The sequence below is a fragment of the Carassius gibelio genome, chromosome B7, assembly GCF_023724105.1.
Source record: "Carassius gibelio isolate Cgi1373 ecotype wild population from Czech Republic chromosome B7, carGib1.2-hapl.c, whole genome shotgun sequence".
In the NCBI taxonomy this organism is placed as follows: domain Eukaryota; kingdom Metazoa; phylum Chordata; class Actinopteri; order Cypriniformes; family Cyprinidae; genus Carassius; species Carassius gibelio.
In genome coordinates, this window is record NC_068402.1 from 19227023 (window position 1) to 19239486 (window position 12464).

Consider the following 12464-nt stretch of genomic DNA (forward strand, 5'->3'; position numbering starts at 1 on the left):
AAGGGGATTTTCCAAAACAATTGTGCGTGTTTGAATAGCTTTAACAAAAACCTAACAAAATCTTGTCTGTCCTCTAAAACCAGACCCAAATGACACTGGGATGCACAATACTTCTGCATGTATGATATTCATTGAACTGTTCTGTCTCATTTCAAAGTTTTTTTTTTTTTTTTTTTTACACTAACACCAGCTAAACTCATGTCAGTTTTTTGCCATGTCTGTTGGAGATCTGAGTCTTCGACAGAACTCACAAATAAAACTCTCAATCCTCATCCATCAACAGATCCTCAGCAGGTTGGGCACATCTGGGTCTAGAGATAAGTGAAGGCCAAACTGAATTTTATAAGGGCTGACTTTGATTTCTTTACCTTCATAATGCAATAAACAGAATCCACTGCTCATTTTCTTGTGTGTATCTGGATGCGTGTACATGCCCTGAGGGATGCTAACCTTTGGCTGAACAGATGTTAGTGCCTAAGTGCTGCCAGGTGTGAGATCAAGCCCAGATAACAAGAATCACTCTGCAATCTTGTAATCAGCCATGGGTAATCGCCAAGAGCTTCCAGTAACGCTCATCATGAGAGAGAAAGAAAGAGAGAGGCGGGGAAGAAAATAACTCTAATATGTGACCAATTTCCTCTCCTGTCCATGGCATCTGCCCTCCATCAGCTGCACTCTTGTGCTCAGTGGAGTGCTCACTCGTACCTTTCTCCACAGCTACTCTACCACGGTGCAGCCTTTCCCCTCACTACAATTTCCTCAACACTGTGGGGCATTGGAGCATTTTGTGTTGGTGTTTGGGTGGATGGGCACATGGCAAATATTAAATCTCAAAAAGAACTGGTGCCTTTTTAAAAAAGTCCCCTACTAAACACCACTGGAACCAGCGGTGGGTTCAATCCTAATCCTATATTTTAGTGTTCCTGTAGCTCAATTGGTAGAGCATTGCGGTTGGGAGTTTGATTCCCCGGGAACACATGATAAGGTAAAAATTGTTAGCCTGAATGCACTGTAAATTGCTTCGGATTAAATGCATACATTTAATTTTAAATGTATTGATTGTTCTACTGTTCGTATTCAAAACTCAGTCATAAACAAAACCAGTCCTCTTAGACTATGATATGAGAAGTCACAGATGATTTAGAATGTTTAGATTCTTGCTCAAAAGAGTTTTGTGTGTGTGTGTGTGGAATATTTACTGTTAAGAACTTTAATCAGAATCATTAAAGAAAGAATCCCAATATACTAAAACATTAATTCTCCCCATCTGTAATGGATAATATTACAGTCTATTTGTCAATAATGGCCTTGATAAACCCCTGAAACCACTCACCATTACTGATCTCAGGCAAGTCATATTTGGTGAAGTCCCACCACTGGAGACGATACGTTGTGTTAGCTATGTTGCTGGCCACTGCAGATTGACCGTCCCCAATTACAGCACCTTAAAAAAAGAAAAAGAAAACAGTGTCACGTTACAGGTACAGCAATTAAATAATTCATCAACCAGTCAATATTTCTACGTAAACAGGCTGAAAATGCACATTCCCTACAGTGCCTTTCAAAAAAAAAAATTTCAGTAAGGATGCATTAAACTGATCACAAAGTAAAGGTTACAAAATATTTCTATGGCAAATAAATCCTGTCCTTTTGAAATTTCTACTCTTCAAATTATCCTAAAAATGGATCACAGTTTCCTACAAAAATCTTAATAATGTTAATATTATAACTGCTTTCAATATTAATAATAAGAAGACATTTTTCTTGAGCAGCATATCAGCATATTATAATGATTTCTGAAAGATTATATGACACTGAATACAGAAGTAATGACTTTTAAAAATGTAGCTTTGCCATCACAGGAATAACATTTTTACATGTATTGAAATAGAAAACGGGTATTTTAACTTTTACAATATTACTGTTTTACTCAAATTTTCTACCCTTCTTTCAAACTATTAATAACTCTTACCAACCACACGCTATTAAATGGTAGTGTACATCTGACCACAACAGAAACAGCACATTACAAGAGCAAGGAAAATCTAACAGCATTTGACTAAAGAGGCTCTACTGGGTTTTGTTGCGGTTTACAGGGCATCTCTGAGTGCAACCCAAGGCTTGAACACTCAAGCAGAAAACAGAAAAATTAATAGCATGGGCCCTACTAAGATTGGTAACACTAGGCTAAATGAGAGCAGACCAAAGTAACAGACAAAATAAGGAAAAGGTTTTACATATCTCCACTATTTCTTAAATCTACAAATCCTCTTCTGCATCTAAATTTAGACAAAAACAAGCTTTGTTTTGCCTGAGGAATCTCCTCTATCTGCGATAACTTGTTCTACGAAGAGACCTTCAATGGTTATATAAACTATACTGCACTCCGGGCACTTAGCAAATCAGACAACACACTCGCCACTGAATTTAATACAGGTCTCTGTCTGCAAAATAACTCTTCTCTGAGGTAAACAAGGAAATGTCAGGCTGTCCTCTTCAGTGCTCAGCCCTGTCACCATAATTACAGAAGGGAAGAGGGAAGGCTTTGGCCGAACAGTACACTTAGAGGTCCATTTGCCAGTAGAGGGTCGATCCTGGGCCTGGCTAACAGATTAGATTTGCCTGTTATGACCTGGACTCAAGGAGACGTAAATGCAGACATAAATATCTATTACACAGCTTCCCCCTGCACTCTGCTGTCCGCCCATTACAGCCCACAGACACCCAGGTGCAGCGAGCTGGCATTCAGACAGGCTTTCAGGAGCTGCTCTAACAGCCATGGACTAATGAGCTGGAGAGCTTCTCTCAGTTTAAAAGACCCTTTGGGAAGCGGAATGCTGCGGACTTTACACTAAACCTAACCAGAAAAAGAAACTCATCTGGTATTGGTGTTATTCTACTGCTAACATGGCATGTTATTATGAAAACTAAATAGTTAGTTAGAAAATATATATATATATTTTGTAATACTATGCCTTTACTGTCACTTTTGAACAATTTATTGCATGCTTGCAAGTAAAAAGTAATAACTCCTTACTGGCCCCGAACTTCTGAACAGTACTGTATGCTTTGGCCATAGAGACAGAGCTCTTAAAGAGGAAATAAGGGAGAACAGAATGATGGACAGAACTGAGACGAGGGTGTTGACTGAAACTGAATCATCTGAATCATGAATAGTTTTTTTTTTTACTCTTCAAAGCGTAGGTCAACAACAGGGCAAATCGTCAGGCCAGAAACATTATTAGGATGAATAACACATCCTTGTGAAACAAAGTCATATTTAAAAAACAAACGACATAATAAATAATTTTACTGTTACATGGCTTCATTTCAGAGACAATCTGGAGGAGTGGAGTGGAACAGATGAGGAACAGACTGAGTTTACATGAATTAGCTACACTTAAATGACAATTTTATCCACAACAACAACAACAAAAAAGCACTAAGGCGAGGGTGAGGGATTAAGTATTTATCATCTGTCACAGTGCAGTTATGAGCTAAGGCTTTTTCACAGCCATCGTTTTCCTCATAGACGAACAACAAATTGCCTTGAAAAATGGAACCTATGGGGGTGCTGAGTGCTGGAGGAGAACTTTACAAGGTGGACAGAGACCGTAGAAACTGGGGGATACATTCATTTACATTTTCCAGTCATTTACATATTCACAGATTTAAAAAAGAGGTATTTAAAAACACTCAGTTTAAGAGTTCATCCAAAGCATGAACAATGTGTCATTTGAAACCTGTATGATTTTTTCTCTTGTGGAACAAAAAAGAAAATATTTTGACAGAACTGCAATTGCTTTTTTGTTTTTTTGGTGACATATCCCTTTCCTATTTTTAACACCATACTATTACTACTACTATATATTAACAGTAAGTATTCACGGCTTTGTGTTCTCAAAAACTAAGCCAATTTGATTTTTACACATTTTACATCAATTAAATATTATTGATGCTTTATCCATATTCATTCACTGTAAAAAATCTACTGACTTTAATTTGATTAAATTATTCTCTTATTCAAAAACATCTTCAATTTACCATTTTGAGAGAAAGAATTAAACAGACTAAAGCCAGGCTCACACTACAGGAGTTTTAAAATCATTACCGATTTTGAAATCTGGTTGCAGCACACACATGAGGAGAATCTTTGCAGATTATATTAAACATGCACAAACTACAAGATTTGAACATCGTGGCACATCACACACTGCAAAAGAAATTATTAAGACTCTCATGCCAGAGGGAGCGCCTCACATGATCTCACGCAGCAGATCGTCACATATTTATTTATTTATATATATATATATATATATATATATATATATATATATATATATATATATATATATATATATATATATATATTTTGCGTGCTTAGTTTTGTGCACTCATCCGGTGCATTCAAAGCTGAGGCGATTTCAATCCCGCGATTTCTTTTTCTCCTTACACTTGTGATGCGATTTCAACACATTACAGACAGTTGTGTTACAAAAAAAAAAGTCAAGAAACAGTTTCTTCTATCACCACTATCCAACGAAGCCCGTACATCAGCTGTTTTGCGGTTTTGCTTATTGGCTATGAAAGTACTGACGTAATCATATAGCCATCATCATCCCGATTTAAATCCTAAATATCAAACATATTTGATAATAATCGGGGCTGCTCCAATTTGTGTGCGAGCAAATCGGGAGGTGCAAGATTCGATCGGTGAATGCCTCACATTACCAGATAATCCGCGCCGAACATCAGGACCGATCGAGGTGGGATAAGTTAGCACTATATTGTATATGATCTTATAACAACTTGCAATCAGATGGCCAAATGTAATCTCAGAAGGCTTTTATAAGCCTAATATATAGACAGCTGCTAAGAGTGAAAGTGAGTGAGTGTATTTTCTAGGTGGCTGCTCTGTCAGGTATAGTTCAGGAAGAAAAGTCAGCCACAGGTCGATGAACAGTAGACAAACCACACACACACACAAGCTCAACTAGTCGTAAAAAATAAATGCTCAAAAATTCATGTCATACTCTCTTAATATCAGGATTCACTCAGTATTGAATAGCCTCAAAACAACAGTATCAGACAATCCAATGGTTCTGTTACACTAGGCCAATGCCATTGGAGAACATTCGAAAGTTTGGATGATTAGCTTAACAGGTCTCAGAGTCTTGGCAGGATCAGTACTTCCCGTCCTGCTGGCTGATTAAACTTCTGCTCAACACCAATTACATTCTCAGCACTCAAGACACAGGCAGTTAGCACCAAGGAGGTCAGGCCTGCACCTTTTCACACAGAGCAGGAAAGCTGTTACAACCGTTAACTAGTAACCATCATTCCAGCTGGCATGACTGAGCAAAGCAATGTTTTCTGGAAACAGTTAGCAGCCCACTTAGCCCAGTATGTCATAATGCTGTGTCATCTGGATAGATTTGGATTGCATAAACAACAGATCCGACAAGCTACATCCTCCTTCGTTTAACCCAGAGGCTGTCGCTCTCAAAAGACAACAATATCAAAAGAGATGAAATTCAAATATCATTCGAAAAGTAGATCAGTTAATCAAACATGTTGACACTTCAATCTGGCAAATCCTCAGATATGCCCCTCATCAAAGCTTTTACAGACAACAGTATTTTTTTTTTTTTTTTATCTAAACAGATCCATCAAATTGGTTTAAGGAGTCTCTATTTGATGATGTGATATGCCAGATAAAATAAATTAAACTATTTTAAGAAAAGCACAGTAGTAAAAACAAAACAAAAAACAAGCCGAGTAATAAATGCCAAAAAGTATACACTACCGTTTCAAGTTTACGAATGTATATTAGAGTGGCCCTAATTTTTGGACGCTTGAATTCTTCTGCTCTCACCCTCTCAGTCAACTCTACTTAATCAACAGAGTTGAATTTCTTAATATACCATATTTTCCAGACTATAAGTCGCACTTTTTTTCATAGTTTGGCTGGTCCGTGCGATTTATCAAAATTAATTTGACATGAACCAAGAGAAATGAACTAAGAGACATGAACCAAGAGAAATGAACTAAGAGACATGAACCAAGAGAAAACATTACCGTCTCCAGTCGCGAGAGAGCTGCTCAGTGCTCCTGTGGCCTACACTGAGCAGCATAGAGCGCCCTCTCGCAGCTGTAGACGCTAATGTTTTCTCTTAGTTCTTGGTTCTAAATAAATGCGACTTATTGTCCAGTGCGACTTATATATGTTTTTTTTCCTCATCATGACGTATTTTTGGACTGATGCGACTTATACTCAGGTGCGACTTACAGTCCGAAAAATACAGTAGTCTTAAATGACAACATGAGCACTTAATAATTATACAAAACCATTAGTAAACTGTGAATTACGTTAAAGAAGAGAACAAGAATGTAAGAACACGAGAGCACACACAAACCGTGAAAACACTCCCGGAGCAGTGGGATGTCAGATGTTTGCTCCAACACCAACTGGAACAATTGGGGGTTCAGTGGCTTGCTCAAGGTCACCTCGGTTCGAAGGTGGAAGACAGCGGTGCTCATTCACTCTCCCCACCTACAATCCCTGCTGGTACTGAGACTCAAACCCGTGACCTTCAGGTTGCAAGTCTGACTCTCTAACCTTTAGGCCACAACTTCCCTCATCTCTGACATCAGAAAAAGTTAATACATTACTAACTTTTAGTAGAGAAACAAAGCAGAGGGAGAGATGTTAACATTTCCCCCCCCCCAAAAAAATAAAAATAAAAAATTGTTTAAAATACCAGAAGTCTGCATACAGTATACACTGCACTGCATAAGTATTCAGTAAGCAGAAAGTGAGATTACCATTCCTCACAAATCTATGGTACCCCTCAGAATCAGAAACCCCTTGTACATAGAGCAGGAAATGGTTAGGACATGTGACTCATGACCTCTGAGTCCTCTGAGTTCTGCCAATGCAGAAGAATAAAGAGCAACTGGAGGGCATCACTGATGTTGCACCTCTCAAAACAGGTCACTACCTGGAGCTGCCCAGAAAGACAAAGACAAGAAACAAGAGAAACAGTGAGGAAGAGAGAGGGGGAGACCTCACCTGAACTCTCCATAGACTCAGCTGTGTTTTAAGAGCGGCTCTACTGAGTGTTTTAAGGAGTGATTTCCCGAGGGAGTCTTTGGATGGCATGTGGTGCGTGTGCTAAACGAGGTCATCATAAGTGTCCCGTACAATAACGGAATTTAGGACAACTACCAAGAAAAGTGTGTTTCTTCATGCCAAAACTAATTATATCAGAACTTTCCAAAATGGTTGAAATTGACTTCACACACCAAAATATAAATGACCAATCTGCCTGTGCAGCAGAATTCAGTCATATCCCTTAAATATACTCACCAGACTCTTCAGCACTGACCCGACAGAGCACAAATAGAGAGAGAAAGTCTGGTGAAAGGACCATTCCATTAAAGATAATCGGGTGTGTGCTGCAGTTTTTCATGCTCTGAAAAGTCCATATAAACTGGGTTTCTCTCTGACAATAACAGCTTGAGGGATCCGTCAGGCCTGCAGCGCTGGGTGGAGCAGGACTGAATGGATCAGAGACGGGCTGAATTAGAGAGGGTCACTGTTCTCCATCACTAACCCTTCATTCATTACACACTCCATCCTAAGGCCCTCCAGCTCTGGCTTTATCGCACTTCCTATCTGTAGTTAAACAATATTTAATAAACACACACACACACACACACACACGCACACACACATTCCTCAATGGTATGAAATTTCTAACAAACAATTATATTTACTTAAAGCAACCGATCGTATCCATTTCGTAAATGTTATAAATATTATTTTGAATAATTCATCAATATCTGCTTCATTTTTTAAATTAAATAAAATGATATATATTTATGAACCCTAAGGTACTGCAAAAAACATTTTCACTGTTTTATTTGGTTTCTATGAACTATAGTTTAAATATAGTTGGACAGTTTGAAGTTGAGTGACAAACCACCAAAACAATCAAATTCTCACTGAAAACAAATATCATCATTACACAAAATGCATTCTGGAAGGCAGAAGGGAAAGAAGAGGGGAATCAAAAACACGGCTTGTCAGCCAAGTGGCCCAAAGGCCAAATACCATTAATCAATTTATACAGACCTTAGATTAATTTAAAGATCACGAAACTGCCTGATACATGAGAGTGCTCTCTGTATAGAATGCGGTTGTGAAATCAAAAGCACTCAAGTGGTCAACAATTGCCAAGCCAGGGCACAGCATGCTTTTAGCTTCCAACGGTCATAGTTCAGCTACTTGCCAAACATGACCCAGATCAGCATAAGCACACATATTTGATCAAATCTCACTCTATCAGTTGTATTTATGCAAATAACTTGACTGTTGACACCAAGTATTACACTGTTGCAGCTCATTTGATCAGAGTGTGTGCCGCAAAAGGAAGACCCACTGAACCTGCATACATATAATGTTTGGTTCTATACAGCTATGAGTCATTCTTAAGCTTGATCATTAATTATATTATTTAAATTAATTATCGTGTAGCATGTGTGTGTGTAGCATACACACACACAGTATGACAACTGAAGACAAATGAAGTTGGTCTATCTTCTCAGTCACAGGGCATACTAGGGGTGTTTAGTTTGGTTTCTCATGATATCATTTTAGACTTAAAATGAAAATGCCATAATCTAATAACTACTTTGAAAAATGTAGGCCCTCCACTAAAATGTTTATTTGGATTTCAAAAGAAAGTAATTGAAGATCCCTGAATTTAGGGTAGAGAAAGAATCACAGCGAGTAAGAGAGAAATCCTGGATATGTGGAAAGTTGTGGGTATTTGTGCTCTGTGCTGTGGGGCTTGTATCAGGTTGTCTGAAAGCGGTTAGAGAAGGAGAAGGAGAAGTCTTGAAGAGGGGAAATGAGTGCTGGTAATAGCCTGAGTTTGGATATTTGCCCTGGGGTTTACAATAACAGTCCTCTCGTCTCATCTTAGAACAAGGGCCAATCATACCTCATAGCTATGCAACTTCCCTCTGCAACACAATATAGTAAGAGTCCACAAAACAAGCCCTATTACTGAACTTTAATCCCAGCATTGATTAATGGATGCTGAGTAAAGTAATTCATGATTTAAAAACTGAAATATTCAATATGATTAGTTCACCCCCAGTGCACTTGACAATTACAAAAAACTAGGTAAAGTACTGATTTAACAATAATTCACAATTAATTTATGCACATAATTCATTTTGCCTCTGAAAAATTGACCGTAATAACGGTTTCAACACTGCCATGTACACTGTCCTCCAAAAGTATTAGAACGATGAGGCCAATTCCTTAATTTTTGCTGTAGACTGAAAATATTTAGATTTGACATCAAAAGATGAATATGAGATAAGAGATCAACATTTAAGCTTTTATTATCTGGATCTGATGAACACAACTTAGAAGATAGCACCTTTTGTTTGAACTCACCCATTGCTCATGTTACAAAATTTATTGGAACAGATTGACTTAAACTAGATTAAAGTGAATAAGACTTTATATTTAGCTGCAAAGCCTTTGCTTGCAATAACGGCATCCAGGCTGTGACCCACTGACATCACCAAACTTTTGCATTCTTCTTTTGGGATGATTTTCCAAGCTTTCACTGCAGCCTCTTTCAGTTTTGGGGGGTTACTCCCTTCAGTCTCTTCTTCGGCAGGTAAGATGCATACTCTATAGGGTTTAAGCCTATAACTCCTTTGTTGCACTGGCACTATGTTATGGATCATTAACTTGCTGCATGATGAAGGATCTCCCAATCAGTTTGGTTGCATCATTTTGTAAATTGACAGACAAAATGTTTCTGTAGACTTCTGAGTTCATTTTTCTGCTGCTGTCATGTGTTACATCATCAGTTAGGATTAATGAGCCTGTCCCAGAGGAAGCGATCCAGTAGATTGTGAATCCTGTCGTATGGAGGTTTTAGCTGATATAATAGGAAACACCAGTGCAAAAAAAAAAAAAAACCCCACACCTGTCAGTCACATGTAACATGAGCAATGGGTGGGTTCAAACAAAAGGTGCGGTCTTCTAAGTTGTGTCAGAGACAATTTATAAGAGGCATGCCACTTCCTCAATCCTCAATACAACTAACGGCAAAGATGGCGCTTTTATGCACATGTCCCGCCCCTCCCGCTGGAAAGCCAATCATCTGCTTTTAACAGTCAAGCCGGGAAACATTTAAGCCTATCGTCTGGTTCCACTGACGCATGCTCACAGTTGAGGTTTTGCGACAGCGGAGACAATTTGGCGACAGCGAGTTGTGGTGTGTGCAAGATCAGATGGAATTCACATAGAAGAGGGTGATAACAACGTGAAGGCACCGGACTACCAAGGGAGTTAAAGCATTCTATATCGCGACATCGAGCATTTGTTTACAGAGACCTAAATGAAGTTGGTGTCGTGAACCCTTGCGAATGCATAGTAAAAGTATAACCTGTGGGGGAAAAGCCGTTTTAAACCTTATTTTGGGGCAAAGTCATCAAACTTTTTCAGCAATTTTTATCACATTTTACTGCTGTTTCTATACATGCAGTTTTTATGTCCTGGTGACCAGTGAAAGTGCAGTTCTGACTCTCTGACCATTCATTTAGATGTGCCTTCTCTTGTTAGTCTGAAATAGCTGCCCGGAGGCGTTGCCAAGATGGCGGCCATCATCAGATCCAGATGAAAATACCAGGAAATAAAAGCTGAAATGTTGATCTCTTGTCTCATATTCATCTTTTGATGTCAAACTCAAATATTTTCGGTCAACAGCAAAAATTAAGGAATTGGCCTCACTGTTCCAATACCTGTGGAGGTGAGTGTACATGGACTTTGTTTGCATCACAGCTCAACATATTTCACCCGAAAATGAAAAATCTGCCATAGTTGAAAAATTATATTTCTTTCTTCTGGAGATAAGGAGGGTCTAAACAATACTAGACTCTACTGATTTTCCCTGTTTGGAAAAAAAAAAAAGATTTAAAGTACCCTATCCTTCACAGAAAGAAGGGAAGGAGAGGAGAGGAGAGGAGAGGAGAGGAGAGGAGAGGAGAGGAGAGGAGAGGAGAGGAGAGACTGAACGACTGCTGATCTGTAAAGTGAAGCCATGATGCTCTTTCCTGTGTGAGCTGGAGAGGGTTTGAAGGGGGCATTTCTGAACCTCGTATCACACACTGCAATTAGTGTGGGCTGAAGATGCCTCTCTGTGTGGGAGAGAGAAAGAATACTGGTGTGCAAAAGTGAGAAACAGCTCTGTGGACATTTGTATTGTGCTGAATTGGTGCAGAATATGTAGGGAGTGGGATCTGTCAAAAAAAAGGGACGTCCACCCTCACAGCAAGCACTCAAAACATAGCTGAAAAAAAAAATGTTGTTTCCAAAATACCTGATATTTTTTCTGCTTCCATATTACACGTCTAGTAATCTACTATTCATTCACAACATCTGTTTGGTTCTTCCGCACTTCTGGAAGTTGTTGACTATATGTAGATGCTCAGTGGCATATCCGGTGCAGCTGGCAGCTGGTTTTTATAAAAACCCTGCGATGCGGGCATACAGGTGTATAATGATGTTTATTTCGAGATTATCTGCTGTTTAGAAAGTAAATTTAGTTGCTTTGAAGTGTAGGTTTGGTGTATGGAACTTAAATAGGAAATACAAAACCATAGCTGTTTGGGTCAATCAAGGTCGAAAACATGGATAATAACAAGTTAGCTAAAAAATATATTTCCATAGCTAATACTTTAGCTTCAGCTGCATATGGTTAATATTGAAGGTGTAGTTCACTGAAAATGTGTTCATCTGGAGTAGTTTAATATAAAAAAGGAGTCAAAACAACTTCAGTTTTCCATGGCTTCTGAATCCCTACAATAGCTTTGTGCTAATTATACACAATTGGGGCTACAAGAGTGTGAACAGATGACGACAGAATTTTTTCTTCAGTTGAACTAGCTCTTTAATGCAGAAAAGTCACCGTTAATATAACTGCTGTTAAAGAGCCCCACTGAGAGCCCTCCTAGCCAAAATAGCAGGACGAGTGGGCGAATGAGCACTTGTCATTGACACGACTCATGACATTACACAAACATTTTTGGGAAGTTTCATCCCTGACAAAGCCTTCAGTGAGTACCCAGCCCATCTAATATTAGAAAACTCTGTAGCTTTAGAGGGCGAACATACCTGCGAGGACCCTATTGACGGATGAGTGTGTTGCCAGGCCCGGCTGCCCTCGCTCATGGAAGATTCCAGCATACGGTAAAAACTCCGGCAGCAGGAACCGCCTGGGAGAGACGGGCGGAAACAGAGGCAGTGTGAGAGAGACTGACAGGACGTGTGAACCCAAGATTTGAGAGTTTTGAGTTTGACTAACACATATCAGCATGGCATGCATATTTCACAGTGAAGGAAATTCCATAGTGCACTGTGACAAATTCAGGAA

The 12464-nt window shown here is 39.0% G+C and overlaps 1 protein-coding gene across 3 annotated transcripts in view; it reads right to left on the reverse strand.

The window, feature by feature from the left end:
* The window catches only part of ambra1a (autophagy/beclin-1 regulator 1a), a 70387-nt gene that overhangs the window by 42861 nt on the left and 15062 nt on the right, over nucleotides 1-12464 (reverse strand). For all 3 annotated transcript variants that reach the window (XM_052560742.1, XM_052560744.1, XM_052560743.1), the window contains exons 11-12: nucleotides 12206-12306; nucleotides 1334-1444 (exon numbers count right to left, since the gene is read on the reverse strand). In XM_052560742.1, coding sequence (XP_052416702.1) covers nucleotides 1334-1444; nucleotides 12206-12306 — 212 coding nt within the window. The remainder of the gene's footprint in view (nucleotides 1-1333; nucleotides 1445-12205; nucleotides 12307-12464) is intronic.